The following is a 24,919-nucleotide window of genomic DNA, read 5'->3' as shown; positions in this document are numbered from 1 at the left end:
AGGTTAGGTCAGTTCTACACTAATTGCCAGGAATCCTGGATGTGAGGAATTTAATGTCCTGCACCACCATTGCATGCTCTGGAAGAAATCAAAAGATTTTGAAGGGGAGCACTAAAAATTATTACAAACATCATGCAGCCTAAGTAAAAGCTTTTATCAGTATTTCAAAATGCATATATATATATATATATATATGTATATATATTCACAAACCAGCAACTTTTCTTTTACTTTTTAAGTACGGTGTACCTCAAAGCTAGACGCCACTGGTTTTAAAAAATTTTTGCTTCCTGGATGAATAATGTCATGTCAAGTTTCAGTGCAAAATGAACTATTTTGGCAAGAACGTTTCACGTCTGAAGGGTACTCTTATACAAAAGCATTCTCCGATATTCTTAAGAAAGTGTTGAATGCTGTAGCAGTCAGAATTGTGGTAGAAGAGTAAGAGAGACTGGCAAAACAAGAGGAATTTTCAACATTAGTAACTATATTTAACATTAAAGATCTGTGGGATTACAACCAGGCAGAAGTATACTGCAGTGATGTTATCACTTTATGAGATTAAATGATACTAGAAAATTACACTTGGAAACATCTTGTATTCACGTGCTTCAGTGTGTGTCTAAGAAGCCCTTCCCAGATAGTCTTTAAATGTGTGTGCTTCTTGTATGGATACGTAGATAGTGCTGAACTGAATTTTAAAAATGTAAACTAGATGAAGGTCGTAGCTTTGCAGTAGGACACTTAATTCAGTTTAGTAGGATGTTCAGGTATGACTGTAACATGAAGATTTGTCTTCCTATTTCATAAGCGCAGGTAGAAGACTTTCTATGTCCTTTCTTTAATTTCCCTGTGGCTTTTCAGTAGCAGCAGCATTTATGCTGCAAAGACTGAAGAGAAAGGTAGAAGGTAGTTTGAAATGATCTGCCAAAATAAAACACAGATGAAAAGTAAAGGGTGATTAAACATATTTTCTTTTTTTTTTTTTTAACCTTCTATGATATTATTATGGGTTTACATGTCCCGGAAATTCAGTCCTGCACATAGCAATTAACCTTTTATGCTATTTTTTTTTCTCAAATTAAACACAAAAAGGTGAGTATAAAAAGCAAGCTGTGATGACATCAGCATACGTTCCTACTTCGTTGTCTGTCTAAAGATATGGCTTAAATGTTTGTCTTCCAAATACAGCTGTTCGATTCCCCTAAACATTGGGGGTTTTGAAATTCAGAAATATTTTAATCTCTTTCCAAATGTCTGTTCCCTACCTTTATTTCTTCTGTTTGGCCAAAGAATGAGAGCGATCCTGAGAAGGCCTTCTCCTTCCTTTCACTGAAGGCAGAAGTACGTCTGAATAACTCTTCTACCTGGTAAATCTTGTGTTCCGTAATCTCTGTCATTACATCCGATCCCCATGCCGCAAAATCATGGAATAACTGAGTTTCAGTGAGAGGCTCGACCCTGTATCTTAGCCGTCAGACAGGAGAGACTCCCTTTCCCGTGCTTTCGGGGTGCCCTTTCCAGGCGGGGGGAGCGCGGTGGGACTCGTCCGTCCCTCCTGCCTCTGCCGAATCGGGGCGTTTGTTGCAGCCCCACCAAAGACAGTGCTGTGTGGGACATGCCAGTGATGCCCACCACGTTTGGGAGTTTGCAATTTATTCTGGTATTTGAATGTTAGAAATTTAGATTTGGTCTTCCTCTTCTAGCTGTACTTTTGCTTATAGCTAATGTGTACACACTACCATCACTTTGAAGGACGTGAACAGCACATTTCTGCACCCCCCTTTCTGGTAAGCAGTTAGAACTGTAATCGTAAGTATCTTTTCATTGACACCTTTCCTGTTTTACACATTCTATGAAGCCAGTTCTCATAAGATAATTTTATTTTCTGTAGAGAATTATGAGTCCTCTACCATCCCAAAATTTAAATCTTACCTAAATTATGTAGATTATCGGGAGCATCGCAGCATGTATTTTTTCTGCTCATTTAGGTCCACCTTAAATCGGAAAGGTTTTGCTTTGAAACTCTGGGGCAATTCTTTTGCGCTTCTGCATGACAGGCGTGAGGCTACCTGTGCACTGCATGCTGGAGTAATGCTGGAGTGATGGAGAGCAGGGTCCCATCTGCCCCGTCCTTGGTAAGAAAGATGGGATGGCAGAGCTGCAGGGTGCAAAAGGAAGGTTGTGAGGCTGTGCAGCAGAGTCAGAGAGGTTACCAAAAGCAAGACGGTGTCCTTTGAAAACCTGATGTCTGTATGCAAATGAAGAAAACAGAAAGGATCGTAAACTCCGGCAGATTAAATGTGAAAGTGCAAAACTGAGGCTAAAAAAGAGTTTAAGGGGCACTTCACAAAGGAATCAAAACCAACGGTAAATCTTTCTTCCCATCAGAAGGCCAACAGGTGACCAAGACATGCCAGGAACGCTCAGCCAGGATAAGGCTATTACTAAATACCTAAAAATATATTTTTGGCATCTAGCTTTCATAGTGGAAGAAACCGGGGACATTCCCACACCAAAGTCGTGCTTTGAATAGGGGATCATCAGAGAATCTCTCTGAAATTGAAGTAAATGTTAAGATTACTGCTAGCCCACTGCCAGAATTGAGTAACGTTTACCCAAAAACTGTAGAGGAACTGGAAGGCAAAACAGCCAGATTAGTGATAGCAGTGGGTAGCCTTTTGCTTTGTGCCTGTTTGGTGACTGAGTGGCCAATACAAGGACTATTTGTAAAACGGGTCCCAGGGAAAGCTGGGCAGCCAGGCCTGCCCGCCTGACGTGTACACCAAGCCAATTACTAGAAACGGCGATAGCAGCAGCGTCTTGGAATGGGTGTATAAATGTGATATATGTGGGAGGATTCAGGATTGCTTTTGTGAAGGAAATCCCACTTCTCAGAAATCTCTGGACTTCTTCAAAGGAGAAGGTCGACAAGCATGTGTGTAAACATGATCCAGTTGACATAGTCTACAATTTCCAAAAGGCATTTGACAAAGTTCCTGACCAAAAGCTTTTAAGGAAACTAAACAGGCATGGAATAAGAGGATAAAGGTAGGATATGCTAGTGTGACATGGAAAAGGGTGAACAATAGGGTGACAAGATTTGCTGAGAAGACTGAATTATTTAGAGTGTTAGTGCTGTGAGCCAACTGTGAAGAACTGCCCAAGGCCTGTAAGAAACAGAGGGAGAACACAATAAAATGGCGGATGAACTTGAGTGGTAATAAATGTTAAGTAGAATGCCCGGGGAAAAATAATCCCATCTTTGCATATGGAGTGATGGGCTCTGAGCATTACTATTCAGGACTCACATTTTAGAGTTACGATATACGATCCCAAAAAAAAAAAAAATCGGTTAAGTGATCACAAGCTCTGAAAAAAAGCTGGTGAAACATTAGGAATCACCAGGAAAGCAGTGGACACCTCGGTGCAATGTTGGGCCCTCTCTTCTGCATCAGTAGCACAGCTACAACTCTTCAGCCTGGAAGAGAGATGACAGAGGGAAGGATCTGTAAAGAGCTTCAAAGTCGTCCGTGATGGGAGACAGTGATTAGGGACCAATTGTTCACCGTTTCTTCCAGTATAAGAATTAGGGGACGTCTGACTGTTGTGGTTTAAACCTGGCCAGCAGCCCAACACTACAGAGCTGCTCGCTCACCTTCCCCTGCCGTGTATTGGAATTGGATGTGTAAAGGTAAGCAGAGTTGTAGGTTGGGAGAAAAACAATTTAATAATTGGGGGAAAATAATAGTAGTAGTAGTAGTAGTAGTAGTAATAATAATAATAATAATAATAATAATAATAATAATAATAATAATAATAATAATAATAATAATAATAATAATAATAATAATAATAATAGTATTGAAAATACAAACAAATTATGTGCGATGCAGTTGCTTACCACCTGCCAACTGATGCCCAGCCCCCTCAAAGCTAACAATCCCAGAAAAGAGGAAATCCCAAAACCACAGTCCCAGAAAGAGAGACCAAGCTTCCCAGCCCACCCTCTATATACTGAGCACAGCATTACATGCCATGGAATATTTCACTGGCCAGTTTGGGTCCGGTGCTCTGGCCGTGCTCCCTCCCAGCCTCTTGTGTACCTGCACACGGGCAGGACGTGGGGAGGTGGAAAGTCCTGGATTTCTCAGCAATAACAGAAAATATCAGTGTATTATCAACATTCTTCTCATACCAAGTCCCATACTGAATCCGGAACACTTTTCTAGCTACTGAGAAGGACAATTAACTCTGTCCCATCCAAAACCGGGACACTGACGAAGGCAGGAGGAGCTCGGTTCAGAGGAGGCAGAAGAAGGTGACTCTCCCCGCGGTCGGTAGCAGGTCGGTGGGACTCCTTACCGGGGGACGCAGTAGGTGCAGAAAGTCTGCTCTGGTTCCAGGGGAGATGGGAGCAGTTCACGGAAGAGAAACCCACGGAAGGTGATGGAACACACAGAAACTTCATCCAGCTTGTGTAGTCATTGCGTTTAAAACAGTTGGGTGTGGAAGAGTGTTAGCGGAAGGGCACGTGCTTGCCCTGCTTTTAAGTTCCATGAGACATCAACTTATGGCCACAGTTAGAGACCACGGGTGGGTGGTCTGACACAGGCGAGTCATTATTGTTTTCAGGCTATGTAAACTGAGCATAGTAACAAGTCTGTACATCTTTGCCTCTGCTAATTACTTTCTGTAAAGAATTACTAGTCCTCCGTGGGGCATTTTATCAAAAACATGAGTGTTTTACCAAGCCCAGTTAACTGCGACTGTTCCGTATCAGTCTGCCTGTTGGGATCTTTCTGCTGTCCATAGGAGCTGGAGGCAGACCACAGGTTTTGCTCAGAGCCTGGGGCTAAATGAGTGCAATGTTCCCCAGAGTTCTCCGAAATACTCTGAAAATGCTGCTGCAGCCTTCATAGAGCAGATCTTGATAGTGCTGGGAAAAAAGACTAATATATTCCCTGGGGGTTTTTTTTGAGATGTTATCAAACACTTTGGATGCTCCAGAAATGTTCTAATTCGTCCTTCCCAGAAAGTTCACTCTCTTTCACCGTGACACAAAGGCTACAGAACAAGCTCCTGTGCACAGTCTGTTTCAGAGTGACTCTCCACGGTCACACTTTCGTCCAGAAGTGAACATGAGGCAGCTCAAGGTACTTCGCCTAGTTTGATTTGAAAATGTTCCAAGTTACTTAGAACCCTTTCAGGGTAGTACATTTATTATCTGTTAGGTCGGTCTCTTGCTCTGAGACAGCTCTGAGAATGTATGGAGTCATCTTAGATGGAGTCGTGCTGGTTGCAGCTCAACCTCACGTGTTCCTCAGGAAGGTCATCGGAGGAGCAGGGTTGTTCGAAACTTCAGAGTTTCAAGGTTCTCTGTCTGACCTTATGCTGCTCCACCTAGGAAAGAGCACATCGGGCACTGTGTGCCCATATACATGTGTAGCTATGTGTGCGTGTCTGTGTACACACATGTGCACTCACGCTTGTTTATGTCCACGCTGAAAAACGCATGCTGTGAAGGCCCTGTGTATTGCAGGTTGGGTGGATGTCATGAGGCTGGTGGCCTACAGTCTCATTTGCCAGCGGCAGGGGCGGGAGCAGAACTTCAAAAACAGGGTGATGGGCCAGGGAGGAGGCAAACGTGGCAGGCAGGGCAGCGACTCCGTGCGTACTTAGGAGAAAACAGCACGCGGGCGCTCGCTGAGCTCGCCCGGGAGCTGGCAGCCAGCAGCGCCCGCGTCCCCGGCGCTCTCCAGCTGTGCCGTGCGCATCTGCACGCCCCATAGCATCGCTCCTTCCCCGGAACCCCCCGGGTGCCTCGGCCACCATCATCTCCCTGCGCCCTGACAGCTTTTCCAGCCACGTAAACCACCCCCTGGGCCTCTTCTCCCCCCTGGAGATTTCCTTCTGCCTCTGTCATTTTCGGAACCCCCGCGGGGCCGGGGTGCGGCTGGTGGTGTGGGGGTGAGCCCGCGGGTCTGGCGGGTGGCCCCCTGGCCGAAGGGCCCCCCTTCCCGCCGGCACCCAGGCAGAAAGCAAAGCGGGGTGCCCCTCCTGCCCCCCTTCCTCGGCGGCATCCCCCGTTCCTCGCGCCCGCGGCGCGCCAATGCCGGCCCAACGGTCGGCGCGGGCGGACGTCGGCGGGAGCGCGGCGGGCACCGGCCTCGGTGGCGGCTGCCGAGAGGTCTCGACATCTGCTCGTGCGGGAGCGGTGTTGAAGGGAGGCATTGTGTGTTTTCCGCGGCGGTTCCCATGCGGGGGTGATGAAAAGTGTGTGTTTTGGCAAATCTTTTGTTTCATTGTGGTGGCTTGCGGCGGGGCAGCTCCTAGCAGCCGCCGCTTTGACAAAACACCAGAGGATTCTGTTAAAAAGTTGTGTTTAGTAATTGTAGTCGTCGTGTCAGACCATAACTGACTTGGAGCTGAAGGATTTTTGCGAGATGAGTAGCTGTGCCAGCAGGGACCCAAGTCTCCTGGGCCAGCCGCGCTCTCATTAAGATTTGCCGCTAGCCGTGGCGGTGTTCGGCAAGTATGTGACGTGCATGCTGTTATTGTATGCTTGGCTTGTCAGCCTGCAGCTTTCTGACACTCACTTATGTCACTCTTTATTCAGAGAGGAAGAAGCTTTTGATAATTTGACAAGACAAGCTCTTAAACGATCTAGGTCATGGCCTTCACTGTCTGTGATTGTGAACATATTTCCTGAAAGCCCTGTCACTCATCACAGCTACATTTTCTCCCGGGGAGCCGCAGGCCCGTCCCGGTCTCCTGTCAGCGCGTGCATTTTGGTTATTCATACGCCAAATACAGTAGCGGGGTTTTTCCTTCCCTTTTGCAAATGCTCGCATGTTAGCGAGGCTAATCCTCTCCCCCGCGCCGCGCTCCCAGCAGGGCCGCCGTCGAGGGCCCTCTCGGCGCAAGGCAGACGACCGGCCAAGGGGAGCGGAAAGGAGGAAAGGCCGCTTAGTGCTGTTTTTGTGTTTGCTCATTGTTGTGGAAATATGAGAACTGGTGGCAAGGGCCTTGTCTATTGAGCACTCGAGTCCTGGTCTGCTGTCAGGGGCTGTTTGAGATTGAGTGTTTTATTTTCTTTGATGTTCACGTTTGAGAATAGGGAAGTGGGAATTAAACAACAGATGCATTAAGCCGTTGTTCTGGTAAAACAATAATTAGCACCTGATAAAATTCAATACGGGTCAAAATGCGCAGTACCCAGCCCTGATTCATCTGGTGTGGCAACCGTAGCCGGATCAGGCTCGGATATGAATAATCGCCCTTCCAAATTAACCAAATGTGGGCCACGGCAAAAGCAGCACGGATTTGGGGAAGTGAATTGCCCGGCACTTGTGGCGCAGAAGGCACAGGGACGGGGCAGAAGGCGTGGGGAGGCACACCTGGCCCGTGCGCGCTGCAGCCGCACCGCGGTGGCACCGCTTTTCAGGGTGGCTGGTGCATCTAAATGCTAGTAAGGTCGGACCGCTGGGGCAGGAAATAAATGCAATTTTATTTTAATGTAGTTCATCACACTGCCATCGTACCTGTATACCACAAGGGCTTTTCTTCAAATGAGGGCCATTCACGGTTAAGTACTTTTAAATAAATAAGAGAAATCGTAGGATCGGTGGTTGTTGTATTTGGTTATGCTCTCTTCCACAGCAAACCTCTTTGCTTCATTTAAGAAGCCAGTATTCAGTAGTAATTGTTAATTATACTTTTTGTCATTCTGTGCTAGAAGATGCAGACAATAACTCTGAGCTGATGCAAGGTAATAAGAGTCCTAGTTAAAAGCATCATTTCTAAAAAGCTGTTGTTTAGCCAGGCATCCATTTTCAACTATTGTATTTGAGTTCTGAAGTTCATAACTGATCACTGTGACGACGGAAAGTATTACAGCAAATCACCATCTGAATGAAGAAATATGCTTGGCCAATTTTCCCTTACCACCTTCTTCCTACCTCCCTTAAGTTCTCCCACAGCCTTAAAACATCCCTAAAGTCAGTGATGATAAAACCCACTTCCTGATAGCACTGCGGAGGGGCTGGACTGTGCCTCTTCCAGTGTTTTGGTAAGATGGGTCAACTGTAGTTTCCTACTCAGAGTTACAGATTTTTGCTATAAGTGATGTCTTTGTGTCCAGAGTGAAAAACAAACAAACAACAAACACCCGCCCCACCCCCAAAAAAACCCCCGAAGTATTATTCAAAAATAAAGTAATTATTATTATTATTATTATTAAATAGCTGCTGTGTGAGTAAAGGTCATGTCACAGAGTGGCATTTTGCCAGTATATGACAACTCATTGATTGCGATTTTTCAACCATATTAGTCTGGGGACACTGTGGTAATCGAAAACTATCCAGAACTAATGTATAAATAACTGCCTGCTACCCCTGTGCTAAACCAGCAAAAGTCTCGTGTACAGCTGAAGCCTTTTACAGGTTTGAGAGTGAAGGCACGGTCTCTGATACGGTATTTTTATACGCTGGAGAGTTTTTATATATCTCACATCCAAATCCTGCGTAAGTTAGCAAAGGAGGAAAATCCCTTTGTTTGCACTCGAAGACAGCTTGAGTGTGTTCAAACTGTCAAATGTTGTAGTCTGTTCCTCTGTTGAAAATGTGATGTACTTCACACATTTTCTTTATAGAAATATTAATATAAATCTCAAATATTTACATGCAGTATTTGAGTAGGAAGAGAAATGTCGAACCATTACACAGAACAGATTGTAGATTTTTCTCCAGAAAATTGTGTTACTGACGGAATGAATAATAAATAATATCATTTCCATCGCATCCGGGAAAAACATACTGTATAAGCCATAGGGTGACTGTCAAAAACTTGGATTATTTTTTGAGAGATTCAGTTGCTAATATTGGTTGTTCGGTGTTTTGGTTTTTGGTTTTTTTTTTTTTTTTTAATTAACATGCTCTGTCAGAATAAAAGAAGGCAAGAATTTAGGCATGAGCGAAAAATTTATTCGAAATCTAAAGAAATGTTAATAGTACTCATTTGCAAGTAGTCAGGAGGCTTCGATGTTTGAAATTGGAGCTACAGCATATTATGTAGAAGCCACAGAATATCTAATATTTCTTCTTAAAATACTGAAAATTGAGATTGGCAAACCAAATTGCTAATTGTTCAAATGATTAGGGAGCTATTTTAATAAAAGGGTAAATGTTTTAAACAAAAGTGGAAGACCTCCATTGAAGTAACTGTGTGCACACTCTTAAACACTAAAATGGCTAACAGACAAAGTACCTCTATTTCTGTGTCTGTTTATGGCTTGGGGGTCAGAGCACAAGACAGAAATATTGTAGATTCTGTAAAAATGTTAAGAACCCTTGAGAAAGTAACCTCTGTCTCATTTATCACTAACTAACACGTTCTGATTTTGTATAAAGAAGACCCACATTTTCCTCTTTCCTGTCTCTTATGTATTCCTCAAGTCTATTGTGTTATTGGTGTGATTCAAAAATCTGCACTGCAAAATTTTTTACAAAGGGCTGCACTTAGAAGTTTGTGTGCAAGTCTGGCAAGTTGGTTTGTTGTTTTGTTTTGGTTTGGTTTTTTTTCTTTAATTTAAAAAAAATCAAGCAAGCCGTTGTAAAAATAGAAACATTAAAGCAATCTGTTATGCTTCTTGTTTACAACTCATCTGACACTAGGCTGCTGAGGATTATTACATGTAACAATTATATTTTGATTAGGATAAGGATATGTACAAAAATACTAAAATATTTCTATGCCTACATGAAAGGAAAGTACCTTGTGATTTAATTTCCAAAACATTATGTAAATTTGAAATGTCAGAAAATGTAGAATTTAAATTCATTTCTGTTTGTTTTGCAGTATTAATACTTACTGCAGTTAAGAGCACATTACTCTCCCAAACTTCTAACCTTCAGAGAAGAAGGGGAGAGAGAAAACTGTTACTGGCTTTCTGACAATGGCAGGGAGTGTGTTAAACCAGTGTAAAATTCAATTAAACTGTCTAGCCAGGTTTTTGAAGCTGAAATGCAGACCCTTTCAGTTAAGCTTCTTATTTTCCTGTGACCGACACCGGTGGATACTGTGTTATGCCAAAACCAACAGGCTGTAAAGCACCTTGTTTCATGCTCCTAGCTGATCAATATTTTTATTTTCCAGGCTTGCCCAGAAATATGGAGGCAGTATCACCTAACAGTAAGTAGAAACACCTTTTTTATTTTCTTCTACACCCAACCTATTTACTCTTCTGTGAACTGCTGACCATAAAATATAGACAAGCATCTTCTGCGGGAAGATAATAAACATCTGAAGAGTTTTTGAACTGAAGAATGCAATGAAACACTGTCACTATTTTTTAAACATCTCTAGAACTTATGGTTTCATTTTAATACTGTAATGATTAAATGAGTGCCTTGCAGCACTCTCTCCTCTCAGTGACTACATTTACACACATAAAGAGGGTTAAATTTTAAGTTGAGATGCATAGCAGAAGCAGTAATCCCATCTCAGATATCCCAGATGCTGGTAAATAGTCACTGTGTGTGACAAAGCTTTCTTTTTAAATGAGTAAAATAAATCTCAGCTAGAGTGGAGATGTTAATTTGAGCAGATACACTTTATAAACTTTTGCAGATAATTTCTAATTGATAAGGACATAGCTATAACTTCTTCTTTGGCCTCCATTAGTAGATCTTTAATCACTGAAACAAGAAAATAAAACTTTGTGAACTGTACCAGTGTGTTACTTAAGGTTTTTCCTCATATGTAAAATAGAGATAAAAATAAAACAAAATGCGTAGAAATTTGACTAATATTGAAAACTGGAACAACATTTAACTGGTTAAGACAGTATTCAATAGATTGGTGTCACAAATCTTAAATATATTCCTTTATAAAATTATTACATATAAAAACACCTTTAAAGATTAAGATTTTTGCTGTTCATCTGAATTTTTGCTATCATTGCTATCCAGATCAACTTCGTGTGTATTTAGCTGTTGTAGATAGTTAACTACTGCTGCCCGTGCAAAACAAAGTAGAAAAGTTTCTCCATTACTTTTCTTTATGGGTCTTTGGAGCGGACTTTTTCTTTTGAGCAATAAATGGGATGTGCTTTATAATTTGTTGCCTCTACCTCTTCATGGTAGTGGAATGTTCTTTTTTCTGTTTTTTGCTTCTAAATTCAATGAATAGGAGAAGTCTGTGCTTAAAACCTCTTGCTTGTGTTTTCTGCATAATGATTTCAAAACAAAGGTTTGCTTTGGATATCTTCCACACTTTCTGATCATTTATTTTAAACAGAATTGGTATAGACTTTAAAAAAAAAAAAAAAAAAAAACAAACAAAAAAAAAACAAACAAAAAACAAAAAACAAACAAACAAAAAAAAAACACAAAACAAAAAAAAACACACTATGAGCAAAAGGTGCATTCACTGAGTATTTCTGTTTGCTTTTTTAAAATTACATGAAGGAAAAAGGTAAATACTGTCTTTCATTATAATCCCTAAGGGTGCATGTAAAAACAATTTCTGAAATGTTTATGATATCTAGAATCTAAGAGTCAGATAGGTATATTAGATGCAGTAATATGCTGGGTTGTGTTTTTTACTGAGGTATAAGATTTAATCCCATTTTAGTCTTGCTTGCCTTTGAAAATTCCTCAAAAAGTGAGTTGCAATCAGCATTCATTTTTATTTTTTGTAAAAAAGTATGGAGGAGCTTAAACCTGACCAAGTGGTTAGTAGGGTAGAATTTGAGGTTTCTGAGGTAGAAAAGTTTATCTGTAAATTTTGTAAAAAGTGTTTGGAGTTTACACTTTATCTAGTGTGAAGCTAACAAGATTTGTCAAAACAAGCTCTTGTTAGAAAATGCAGTAGTTACGGATACAACTGTATTATTGAAAGTACCCACTTGGAAATCCTTGGTGCATTTTAGGGACATTTTGAAATGTAGTCAAATATAGGCACACAGAGATAAATTGACATTGAGTCAGACCCTACCTACTGATAAATAATTTTTTATTTTGCAGTGAACTGCAAATTATCTGCAGATAATCCACATTTCTGATATGTGGGAAAAGCTTTGCACGTCTCCATTTTTTGCATGGGAAGACTCACTTTGAGTCAAAGTTACATTAGTAGTCAGATTAAGCCTGGAATTTAAAATTTGTGTAGTAAAAGACGTGCTTGATATTTAAAATAAGTTATACCTCAAGAAACTGCATTATCTGAATTGTTTAAGTGTATGAGTCCCAGCTTTTACTATTCCATTTAAATAGTCTGTTTTGCACCCAAAGCAGAACCGAAATAGTTAGTGTTCTTGCAAAAATCAAAACTTCTGTGTTAGAATAATATATGTTATAGATGTATTTACAGAATTGTAACTAAAAAGTTGAGATCTTTTACTTACGTATTAGCAGAGTGTCATTTCACTACAGAAATTAGTTTATAATTTTCCTAGTGTAGAGTAAATATTTCTGTCCAAACGGGATAACAATTTAAAGAAAAATCATAGAAGTATTTTTAAAAGTGCTACTGTGGTTGTGTCTGTGCTGCAGAGGCTGCTTGATTATTAGCAAACAGACTAAGGCTACAGTGAGTTTTTCCCGTGCTTTAGCCATGGATACAACCACCAGATTTAAATTGATTTTGGTAAATTGATCGCAAGTGTCAGACATACAGGTACATACAGGCACAAATAAAACAAGGCATTCAGTTTTGTAACAAAAGACCGATTTTATAACTTTGCTTACAGACAGCCATTGCAAAGTTTGCCTGAATGTTTTTCATTATATAAAGTATTCTTAGTTAATTACTGTGAATGCTTGTGAAAAAACACACAGCCTTCCACCTTTCTCTTTTGTGGAGCTTTTGGTGATTTTATTCATTATGTGGCTCTTTCCTAAGAGATGGACTGCCATCTATTGACTTCTTGAAGCCCCTGCACAGAAACGTGGATTGACTAGAACAATGACTAAATAATAAATCCATTCTGCTGTTATGGATGGTGGTAGGTTTTTGTTTACATTAGCTGTGGTGACAAATTTTGGCACATTACAAATAATTTGTTGTATGGGCAGAAATGTCTTATTCCAACCAAAATAGACTGCCAGTGCAAGAAATCTTACGAGCAGTTGAAATAGCAAAAAGGATTATAAGCAGAATATTTTAATTTGCCTTTTGATAGAAAAAAAGATTATCATATTGTATTCAATGAAGCTTAAATTTAAAGGCTCTATGATAATCAAAGCTTTATAAGTGGATGAAGTTAGTTTCTTTAAACTTGTTCTTTCAACTCTGTTAACTAAAATTATTCTGCAGAAAACCAATCAAAGCCAGCAGAACAATCCAATTCCCACTGTGGTTTAAAATAATATTTAATAACCTCTTTAAGATGGTGATTTAAAACTTTTACAAATCATTTTCATTGTGCCTGCTCTCTATGTATTTCCCCTATATCAGAAAAGGGAAATTACATTTGTTAAAACACATTTTAAGTTTTTCTTCATATAGGTATCTATTTGCAATAAATAGGTCGGTCCCGATACCCGCTTACATTTATCAAAGGGGTTATTATCAATTCAAATAATAACACAAGGACTTTGTTGGCAGATCCAGGATAAACAGTTTTGATCATAGTTTACTGCAGTGTAAATAATAATCCATGTGATTTTTTCGGTCAAGGCAATTGAAGGTCTTGTAAAGCTCTTTGTTCTAGATTACGAGGGAGCTGAGCTTACAACTTTGCCTTTCTAAATGCCAGCTGCTTCACAAACCCAGAGAAATACGGTTTGTGCTCCAAAGGACATGCCATCACATCCCCTTTTCATCTTCGCGACATTGGGGGTGCTCACGGCAGCGCCTTTTCCTCCCCAGAATGCTTGGCTCCTTTTCCTTCCCTTCCTCGCATTGTTTTGGATTTCAGCTGTAGAGGCAGAGACATTTTTAAAGTATTCTGTGCTCAAGCGGGGGCCAGTTTAGAGCCCTCTAATTACAGCAGAAAAGAAGTCGGTGGCAAAACTTGTGAGTTTTACGGCACCCTGCGATTTTCATCCCTTGGGTTCAGTTTTGCAGTTTATCCTTAAAAAGCCCCGGCATCACCCCTCCCGGTGTGATCCGCTCCCCGCCCGCCTCGCCGGTGGCGGCTCCCACTCCCCGTGGGTCCGTCGTGCTGGGGGGCTGGCGTGGGGTCGGCGGCGGTGTGCCGGGGGGGGGACGCTCCGGGCAGGGCCCGGCGGGGATGGGGCCGCGCGGGGAAGCCGATGGCCCCCCCGGCCCCCCGGCCCCCCGTCCCCCCGCTGCTGGGGTGCCCCCGGGAGGCTGCGGGCGGGTGCCGCGCTTGCTGCGGGCCGCCGCGTTTCCACCCAGCAGATGACATCGCTGGGGAATAAAGGGGAAATTTTATTTCCAGTGCACGGGGACCCGTGTTTTGCTTCGGGCGTGCAGCTGCGCTTCTGCCGCGCGAGTCCCCCTCGAAGAGCGACCCGGACCCCTCTGCGCTGGCGGGGGCACCCCACCCCCAGGGCGTGCAGATGGCCACCTCGGGTTTTCGATGTAAGGTGGAATACGTGCTGGCTGCGTCGACCTCCCTACGTATGCTCCCTGCCTCATTGTTCGGAGGGACCCATGGTGCACAGGAACGAACATAGCCGGGAACAGGAACGGGGCTCGGGAACAAGATGGGGATGCAATAATCCAACAGGAATTAACGTTACAGTATCATTTTCAGTAAATACCTACAGAGTGATGAAATTCCGTCCCTAAAACGGGCGGTGCACAATTTTTGTTTTTCTAATGCGTTCCTTGGCGTAGATGCGTAAGTTGAAAGACAAATCCTGCTCAGAATATGTGTTTTCTTTCTGTAGAGATTGCTCATTTTTAATAACCTCTTCCTCCCCCTGAACTGCTCTGGCTGTAAGGACTCCTTCCCCCATCCCCTGCCTTCACCAGTCTCATTTATATTAAAGCTCCTAGGCCAAGATGGCCACCAACAGAGTTTTAGAACCATCAGAATTTTTAACTAGCAGAAGCTATCATTTAACATGCTTTTTGACAGTTTGTTAATCTTACTTTTAATCCACTTACATAAAAGAAGGTGAACCAGGAATTGGCTGTTTTGGCCTCTGTGCGTAAAAGACATGAAGGGACAATGCACCTTTTGTGTTTAAATTTTGCGCTCGGATTTCTTTGTGTGCATTATTAAAATTCCTCATGGCCTGCCACTTTTTTTCTGAAATGAAAATGTAAGCAGTGTGGCTCAAAGTCAATTTGTATCCTTTAAAATGTGACTTTCAGCAAGGGGAGATTTAAAGTATGACTCTGGCAAAAAAAAAAAAAAAAAAAAAAAATATTGAAGGCTGAGAGAGAGAGCATTTGGTTTCCAGAGAAGCTTTGTAGGTTTTGTGCAGTGAGGGAAGGGATGGGTTCAGAAGTATTTTCGGGAGGAGGTGAAGCCTGACTTCCCGGTGTGCAGGGACGGGGCTGCTGCCGTGGCTGCGAGCATGGCTGCAGTGCCAGCTCCTCTGGTCTTTGCATGACGCGAGGCTGGAGACCACAAAAGCGTCGTGATCGCGTTGAATATTTCAGCACTTTCCCAGTTAGCTTCTCTCCAGATGTTGTAGGGTTGTTTCTATTGACTCTAGCAAAAATACGGCTTTGTCCATGCAATAGACACTGGTAGTTTTTCGTATTTTGGAATCGCAGGGCAGGCCCTTGTGCGTCAACAGTTCAGTAGCCATTCAGCAGGATAATTTACAGGAAGGGCAACCCAGAATTCCCGCGGATGTGAATTTAGGGAAAGGATGACCCTGTCTCCTGCAGATTGTGGGGAAACACGGGCACCTGGAGTGTGACGTGGTCCCCACAGCTGCCCCTGCGGGAAAGGTGCCTTTTTGGGGCTTGGGTTTGTGAAGGTTTCATGTGCTCTGAAAATGCGTGCTAGCCTCTTTGGCCAGGGGAGGAGGCAGGGCGGATATTGGTCAACAATTGGCAGATATTTTTGTTTTAAGTTATCTACTTGCATTGTTCAAGCCTGAGCCCCACCGCTTCTGCAAGTGCCGTTCTGTGACCAAGATGCATCTGAAATGTCTGCCCGCCCTGCACCGTTCTTCTGCTGAAAATAAGTACGCTAGCGGTGGTTTGGTGTGCTGCCTAGAGGGTCGCTTTGATTTTATTTTACACCACGTCTATTTTCCCTTACTAATTACAATTTGTTCTGCATTACTGTTGCCTTTCAAGTTTCAGGTATTTCTGAGGCTATCAGAAATCCAAACACAAAATCTTTTTCTCCTGCAAAGAAACCACATTTCGCAAAAGCCAGTATTCCTTCTGATATATTTTTTTACAGAAAACAAAAAGAATTCCAGGTCCCAAAAGAAGTGTAAGTTTATAAGTACGAAGCATATGCTATGGCTTTCAGTACAAAAGCGTGCTAGATAGAGTTCTTTCACAATTTTTACTTGAAAACTGTATTTTAAGTATTACAGGAAAAAGAAATAGCTTCGGTAACCTCATATAAATACGTAACATCTCCAGAAAAGACTGTTTAGAGTTTGCCTTTTCGTGAAAATGTTGGGTTTTAGCTAATACCCCTGGCCAGTTATCACTGCTGAATAGTTAGGGGGTTTTTGCGTGTAGGCCAAGTTGAAATAGGAAGCTCGAACCGGTTCTCTGTAAGATGCCAACCTGTGTTTGCGCCTGCGGTTCCTTCCCTGGGCAGGGTGGCGCGGTGCGGGCGCAGAGGGCAGAGCCCCGGGGGGGTTGTGGTCGCCCCCGGACCCAGGAAGCCGCGGGCGCCCGCAGGGACCCGGGGCCGTTTTGGGTGGGCTCCGCCGCCTGCCAGCGGCGCGGCCATCAGCTGCCGCAGGCCTTAATCGTGCGAGCGTGGTAGAAAGCACGCCTGCTTCCTCTAACGTTTGCCTGTCTCGCGCTCTTCCCCGCCTGTCTCCCCAGAAAATAAAATAAAAGGTGCTTTTAGATTGGGGATTGAAGACCGATTGCATTTTGACCAGAAACTGCATTTTGATACGTTTCTGGAAGCAGCCTGGGACTGGGAGGAAATAGAAAGCTTGGCTGACTGAACCAATTAATTTCCATTTCTCTGATTCTGGCGTTCAAAATAACCTCCTCAGAGTGTTTGTTTTGAGAAATGATGTCCTTCAAAGAATCCCTGACTTCACTATGCACGTTATTGTTATTGAAGGAACTCTGTGTTTCCTGCAAAAGTGATACCTTTTGGGCCTGCCTTGAAGTGGGAAGAGGAGAAGAGCAGGGGATGAAAATTAATATCTTTTAATGTTTTGGACATTTACATCTATGGTTAGCGAACCCCCGCGTGCCCAGGGAGCTATCTGTGCGGTGTGTGACGTTTTTAAATGCTGTGCCAGCGATCCTGATGGCGAGGTGCGCTCACGACCGGAGAAAGGCTGGAGAGAGCTGCTCCCCCCCTCGCAAACCTGTGGGCAGCAATTGCTCTGTTCTCAGCACAGAAACTACCGTGTGCGTTCCCCCTTTGCCCCACACACGCCAAAACTGTTGTGTTACATATTTTTGTGATACACCAGAACCATTGGAGAAGTGGTGAATTGAACAGAAAACAGGATAATCATGGGAGGGTTCATTGCTGAAATATCTCCCCATCATATACATAACTGCAGTTCTTTTAAGGGAAAGAATTAAGATGATCTTTTCTTTAATGCTTACAGATTTGGTAAAAATTTTCATCTCTCTTTAGTTTGAAAAGGTGAACCTATGTGATCATTTAAATCACTATCTCAAGTATTAACCAACTAAATAAAGAAAATATAATTTTAAAGCTAGAATGAGATTTTCAATACATTTTTAAAACAGGCTGTTATTTGAAGAAAAAAAAAAAAGTTAAATATTTCTGTGCCCTTTTTCTGCAGTAGATTCTGTGGATGAATATTCATGAAGTTCCTATATTTCTGAAAATTATTCCTCTGGACTTGATATGAAGGTGTTTTTTCTCTGTTATTTTAGAATTTAGAGTTGGTTTCAAAATTCCATTGGAATTGGAAAAAAATTATCTGTGATCTATCAAACATTTGGAAACATATAAAAATTACACTTTCGTGTAGGTAACATAAAATGTTTTTTGGTGCGTTTCTGTATTGCAAAGTGGGAAAATTGTAAAATGTCAGTGGAGCATAAATCTCCAGGAACTGTTTGCACATATATCCTATGCCATTTTGGCATTTTGCTTGTCAAATGTCCACTCAGTAGCTGCTTGTAAATTACGTGCTTTAGTAGTACTGAAACTGTTGCATTTTATCGTACAAATGCTTTGCATGTTAAAACGTCACAGGTATTTAGCAGCGGCAGTCGGTGGAGCTCTGCGCTGGCAGAAGCGTTTGTGATTGCCCGTGTCGCTGCCAGACCTGCTGGTTCATCTTGTCAATGATCCGTGTACCAGGAGCAGCCAGGAGCTCACACCGGTTAGACGGTAACTTTCTCAAGTTGTGCTTGATCATGTTAATAATCTACGGATTAGGCGTCCCTAAAAGTATTCACTGATTTAATTCTGAGAGGGTCTATCGTGTCAATAATATTAATACATCTTGTTAGGTCCTGTCATGTGAATAGAAAAATTACTATCCCTGTGACAGAGTTACCCTGATTTTGATTTCAAATTTTGAAAAATCAAGCATAAAGGGAATTAAAAGGAACCAAAGACCCATATAAAGAGAGGAGTAGCGTCGAGTCATGTGCTGTAAGCAGGTACTATTTTACTGCAGTCCTGGGGAAGTCTCAGGGCAGTGGGTGATTTGCACGATACGTGCATGTATGCTACAGGACCCACGTATGACAATGATGAAGGCATCCCTCAGAATTTCGGCCTCGGGGGATTGAAGTTAGGACTTCAGTTTTAACTTGTTTGTGAATGTTAGATTTGGATGACATTAACATTTGACAAGCACACCCCAAGGCTGGTGAGTGTGACTCGGAAATGGGGATGAACAGCCACCCCCACACTTCACTGGTGCTGGCAGCTCCTCACGCCGAAGCACACTGTGACACTGCTGCCGCGGCTGGTGCTCTCACCTTTCCCAAAAGTTGGTAAACTTTTAATTGCCACTTCATTAGGCATTTTAATCTGCAGACCAGTCCGCGTCTGGCACGACGAGGCTCCTTTTGCCAGTCCCTCTGTGGCATCTGCACCACGCTGCTTGAACACCACCCTGTGCAGCATCTTGCAAGGTCATTCTGCATGGTACACGGCGATGATGTCCTGCGTGGAACATGACAGTGCCATCCCACGAGGAACATGACAATCCCATCCCACGAGGAACGTGACAATGCCATCCCATGAAGAACGTGACAAAGCCATCCCACGAGGAACATGATGTCCTGGGTTGAGTGAGTGGTGGAGTTTTTTGGTGGCAGGGGAGGGGGCTATCGGGGCGGCCCCCTGTGAGAAGCTTCTCGAAGCTCCCCCAGCTCCACGTCAGCTCCACTTCTGTTTGGGAAATTGAGCCCATCAGCTGCGCCTCTGTGATAACGTATTTAAGAAGGGACGTGGTGACGGGCAGTCGGACTTGGGAGGAGGAGTTGCTGCAGCTGCATGAACACCAAGGTCAGTGGAGGAACGGAGGAAGAAAGGAGGGGGGAGGTGTGCCGGAGCAGAGACCCCCCTGTATCCTGTGGGGAGACGGCAGGGCAGCCCCCCCTGCCACCCATGAAGATCTATGGTGGAGCAGACATTGATTTATGGCCTGTTGCTCCTGCTCAGCTGATCAAGGTTCTGTGCCCGAAGAAGGCTGGGGTCTCGTGGGAAAAGGCAGCCCCGCTGCTGTAATTCAGCACTGGGAGGATTGCAGCATGCAGGGGAGTCCCACGCCGGAGCAGCTCGGGAATGGCTGCAGCCGTGGGAGGGAATCCAGTCGGAGGAAGTTAGTGACCCATGACAGAGCAGTGTGGGGAACGCTGCGGCCCATGGGAGGAACTCAAGTCAGAGAAAGTTTGTGGAGGACTGTCTCCTGTGAGAGGGGGACCACGATGGAGCAGGAGGAACAAGTTCCGGACACTCCCCTCACCGAAGATGAAGCAAGTGGCAGCGCTGACTGCACCCCCCATTCCCTGCCCCTGCGCCACTGGGGGAGGAGGTAGAGATATCGGGAGCAGAACTGAGCCCGGGAAGAAGGGAGGGGTGGGGGGAAGGTGTGCTCAAGATGTGGCAATGCTTCTCACTGTCCTACTCTGGTATGTGTTGTTAGTGTCTGTAATAAATGTATGTTCTTTTTTCTTCTTCCCCTAACAAGTCTGCCTTTTGCTCATGACCATAAAGGGGGATTTTCCCCCATCCCAGTCCTATCTCGAACCCCAAGCCTGGCTCTCTGTCCCTTCTCATTGCTGGAGGGGAAGGGAGAGAGAGCTGCTGCATTGTGGTTGGCTGCCAATCAGGCCTAAACCACAACACATGACAAAGCCATCCCGCATGGAACATGACAATGCCATCCTGTGTGGAACATGACAGACAATGCCATCCCACATGGAACATGACAATGCCGTCCCAAATGGAGCACGACAGTGCCATCCCACGTGGAACATGACAATGCCATCCCACGAGGAACATGACAGTGCCATCCCGCGTGGAACATGACAATGCCATCCCATGAGGAACATGACAATGCCATCCCATGTGGAACATGACAGTGCCATCCCGCATGGAACATGACAATGCCATCCCACGAGGAACATGACAATGCCATCCCACAAGGAACATGACAGTGCCATCGTGCGTGGAACATGACAATGCCATCCCACGTGGAACATGACAATGCCATCCCACAAAGAACATGACGGTGCCGTCCTGTGTGGAACATGACGGTGCCATCCCACGTGGAACATGACAATGCCATCCCACGAGGAACATGACAATGCCATCCCACAAAGAACATGACGGTGCCATCCCACAAGGAACATGACGGTGCCATCCCACGTGGAACATGACAGTGCCATCCCACAAGGAACATGACAATGCCATCCCACAAAGAACATGACGGTGCCATCCCACAAGGAACATGACGGTGCCATCCCGTGTGGAACATGACGGTGCCGTCCTGTGTGGAACATGACAGTGCCATCCCACAAGGAACATGACAATGCCATCCCACGAGGAACATGACAATGCCATCCCACGAGGAACATGACAATGCCATCCCACGAGGAACATGATGGTGCCATCCCACAAGGAACATGACGGTGCCATCCCGTGTGGAACATGACGGTGCCATCCCACGTGGAACATGACAGTGCCATCCCACAAGGAACATGACAATGCCATCCCACGAGGAACATGATGGTGCCATCCCACGAGGAACATGACGGTGCCATCCCGCGTGGAACACGACGGTGCCATCCCACGAGGAACATGACAGTGCTGTCCTGCGTGGTGCACCACGTGGCTGTGGCTCGGCAGTGCCACAGGCAGGGGCATGACAGAGGCGTTGAGTCTGCAGAGGTTGGGGCCCAGCCCTTACCGCAGGAGATACTATTTTTACAGTAGAACAGTTATGTATATTTTCAAAAAATGGGCAGTCGCTGCCTGGGTTCGAGGTTTCTCAGTGTCAGCATTGAGTACAAATGCGGCTTGTATTTTCTTTTTCTTAGTATTTTTTTTTCTGCCTGTGGTAGCTACTTATCTTTTAGCTAACAAAATGTAATTTCACGTTGTTTCTTCGCTATGCATTTAATTTTGTTTGTAAAGTGTATCTGTAACTTCCTTTCACACCTGAAAAATGGAGTGTCGAGTGCCTGTGCACAGACGTACACAAATACTGAAGTATAGCTCTGGACTATGTGAAAACCCTGAAATATCTTCTGCTGTAAATTTGATTGGGCTGGATTTGCATATGATACCCAGTTTCTGTCTGACTTATTCTGGTGGCACATGGGACCCTGGTTAAATTAATTCTGCTTTTCTAATGGTGGTGTGAGAACGGAAGGAGCGGGAAAATGGTGTCACTGAGATATTCAAAAGTTGGTTTGGAGAAAACAGTGTTGATCAATGGCACATTTATGTGACATGGGAGAGCAGAAATCTGAGTCTTTTGATCTGTTTTTAGATGCTGTAGACTATTCAGAATGTCACAGGTCATATTAAAGTAAAAACTTCATGGAATTGAGACTGAGTTAAAAAAACAGATGTGCAAAAACAACATGGAGAAGCTTCTGTGTCTTAATGGTTGTATATAGGCTGTCAGACATTTCTTCAAGGACATATTCTGGATGAATGTCACTTGTTATAAAGCTAGGTAAAAATAATTGTGGTATCGCTGAATATATATGATGCTCTTAAATGGAGAAGACATGAAAAAATTATGAGGAAATTGGTAAACATTAACATGCGTAGTTGACGTGTTGGTAATGTAAGGAAAATGCTTCCATAAAATTGTCCGTCCATAAGCGATGCTACAGATTGAACCTCGGCTGCTAGGAATTTTAAAGCAAAAAGCTTGAGTTACTGTTTATTTAGAGTGTACCCCATCAAAAACTTGCTTCTGACAAACTGATGCACCACTCTTGGCATCTCCTGTCCTCCAGCAGCTCTGTGTTTTTTTCGGGTTTTATTTCATTTTTAGCTGTGATCAGAAATCAGCTCAAAGTAAATATCTGTTAAGAATGCTTCCCTAAGAAAGTTATTTTAAATGTGGTACTTCCTCCTTTTGCATCTGATGGTGAAAGGTGATTAGTAGACGACATAAAGGTTAAAGAGAGAGAGCAAGGAAGCTGTAAATCATCTAGAATGACAGTAAAAATTAAAACCTTGGGGTCTGTTGGGCTCCCCGGTGTATTAGCTAATAAATATAGCCATGCTCTCGTTCTGTTCATCTTCTGATTTTACAGGCTTTGCAAATGTTTGTGTTCAGATTAATGTATAAATGTATGTGTGAGTATGCATACACTTAGTGCGGCGAGGGTGCGTGCGTATAGTGCCTGCTCGCGTGCTCTCCGGGCGCGTACACAGCCACGTTTGGTGAGTCTCCTAATAAACATTCAAATAAAATATACGTGTCCCGATGCACCAGTCTCCTCCTCCTCCTCCTCCCTGCCTCTTCCCCGCGTGCCCTCCTCCCCCACCCCACTTCAAAGCTTGTGGTCCTTTTTCCATCCTTGTACTAAAAGGTTTCTTTGTAAGCCAGGCCATTTGTCCATCATTGTTTGGGGTCCAAACAGTGGTAAAATACCCTGTCACCGATCCAGAGTGCTGTGAATGGCAGCTTCTCTCCGGACAATTGGCGGTGGTGCCGAGAAATATTCCTGAGAGGATTATTTAACCTTTCAATTTAGGGGGCACAAAGCCTGGCTGATTAATGAACTTTCTGATGGGCGCTGATAAGCGGATCTATTTCTTTATTTCCTCTAAAAGTGATTCCTTCTCCTGTCCCATATTACTATAATCTTAAACATAAAATGTGGCAAATAGATTAAAAAACAGCACTAAAGAGTTTATCTGGCTGGCAAACTGAAGGAGCTAAATTAAAATTGGTAATGAAAGCAGTGGCTGAGCCCTGTATATGGTTTTTAAATGCGCTGTGTATTTTGAAGAGACTTATTCTCCAGCTTGCCTGGTAATGACTGCTTTTGGTGCACAGTCCGGGGCTGGCTTCTGTTATCCCCCCAAAAAAATGAGTTGTGTTATCTGGATGACTGCAGACACATATGCATCCCCCTTTCTCACTGCATGGGCAGACAAGGTCGATAGCATTACAAGGTATTTGTGGCAGTGCTTGTTTCAGTTTTCAGAGCTGCCAGTTTTCAGCCAGATTTGAATTACAAAAGAAGAAGCTGGCATGAAAATTGAAAGGGTTTATCGGCTAGTCTGAAGCCTCATAGCACATTGCTTATTTATGCAGTCCATTTGCACCAGGAAATGTAAAAAGGAAATACATTTTAAAAATAAGGTCATAAAGACCCAGATATGTTTAAGATGGCAAATAAAATATAGATACCTATAATATCTTTCCAGGAAACGATTTCACTTAATGTTGCACATTACTTCGGAGGAGCATTTATGTTACTGTCATAAATTTGTGCATTTGTGTCACTGTATAGATAGTCTCTGGGGATTAAGAAGGAAGTGTTTGCTAACTTACTTTAAAATTAAAATGGAAGAAAGATAGGTTTGTAGTTTGAGAGCTACATCAGAAATAGTTGAAGTTTAATGCACCGTCCTATTTAAATAACGTTTTGCATTCCGTGTAAAATTAGCCATGGACGACTGGATAGATGCCACCACCTTTGGAGAAAATTGGGATGCCTTTTAAACCATGAAGATTTTGAGGCATTCAGGGATTGTATTGTTGTTATCCTTACTATCTTGCATATATTCATTTTCTTTATGAGCTTGAGATTTTTTTGTTCATTTTTCAGAAAAGACTTTTTGAATTAATATTTTAGTATTTTTTTTCTCTGCTTGTAAGAGTATCAAAAGATTACATTCATTTCTTTCAAATATATAATATTGTACTTTTTGTCTCTTCCTTTAACATTTTCACGCAGTCAATTGTAGATGCTATTTGCATCTATTTAAAATGCATTATAGAAATGTCTTATTTCTGTAGAAAACGACCACTTCACAGTGCTTGTACTGTGGACCGAACAAGTTAAATTCCTTCTTCTGGGAAAGGCTTTGGTTTTCCCAACTATGCAATCAAAAAATAAAATTTTGTCCATTGATTTGGAATTGAGTGTGTGTTATGTACGTAAAAAAAGCAAACAAATAAGCAAACAAAAACCCCTCCAACTTTAGTTAGATCACTATTTTCTCAGTTATTTTGCTGTGTTTTGTTGATACCCAAAAGGGTGAAAATAATGCTACAAGCACATTTAGTAAACTCAGTTACAAGGTGTAATTTGCGGACAGATACTCAGGTGTGACCTCCACAACTCCCGTTAGAAAAGC

At 43.1% G+C, this 24,919-nt stretch overlaps 1 protein-coding gene across 3 annotated transcripts in view; it reads left to right on the top strand.

Moving 5' to 3' along the window:
- The window catches only part of ZCCHC7 (zinc finger CCHC-type containing 7), a 122,115-nt gene that overhangs the window by 85,628 nt on the left and 11,568 nt on the right, over positions 1-24,919 (top strand). For all 3 annotated transcript variants that reach the window (XM_042787778.1, XM_042787780.1, XM_042787779.1), the window contains one exon: positions 10,156-10,191. In XM_042787778.1, coding sequence (XP_042643712.1) covers positions 10,156-10,191 — 36 coding nt within the window. The remainder of the gene's footprint in view (positions 1-10,155; positions 10,192-24,919) is intronic.

This window comes from Tyto alba, unplaced genomic scaffold, assembly GCF_018691265.1.
Source record: "Tyto alba isolate M040663 unplaced genomic scaffold, T.alba_DEE_v4.0 Super-Scaffold_13, whole genome shotgun sequence".
Lineage (NCBI taxonomy): Eukaryota > Metazoa > Chordata > Aves > Strigiformes > Tytonidae > Tyto > Tyto alba.
Note: the sequence above shows the minus strand (reverse complement) of the source record. Positions and strands in the feature narration are given on the sequence as shown.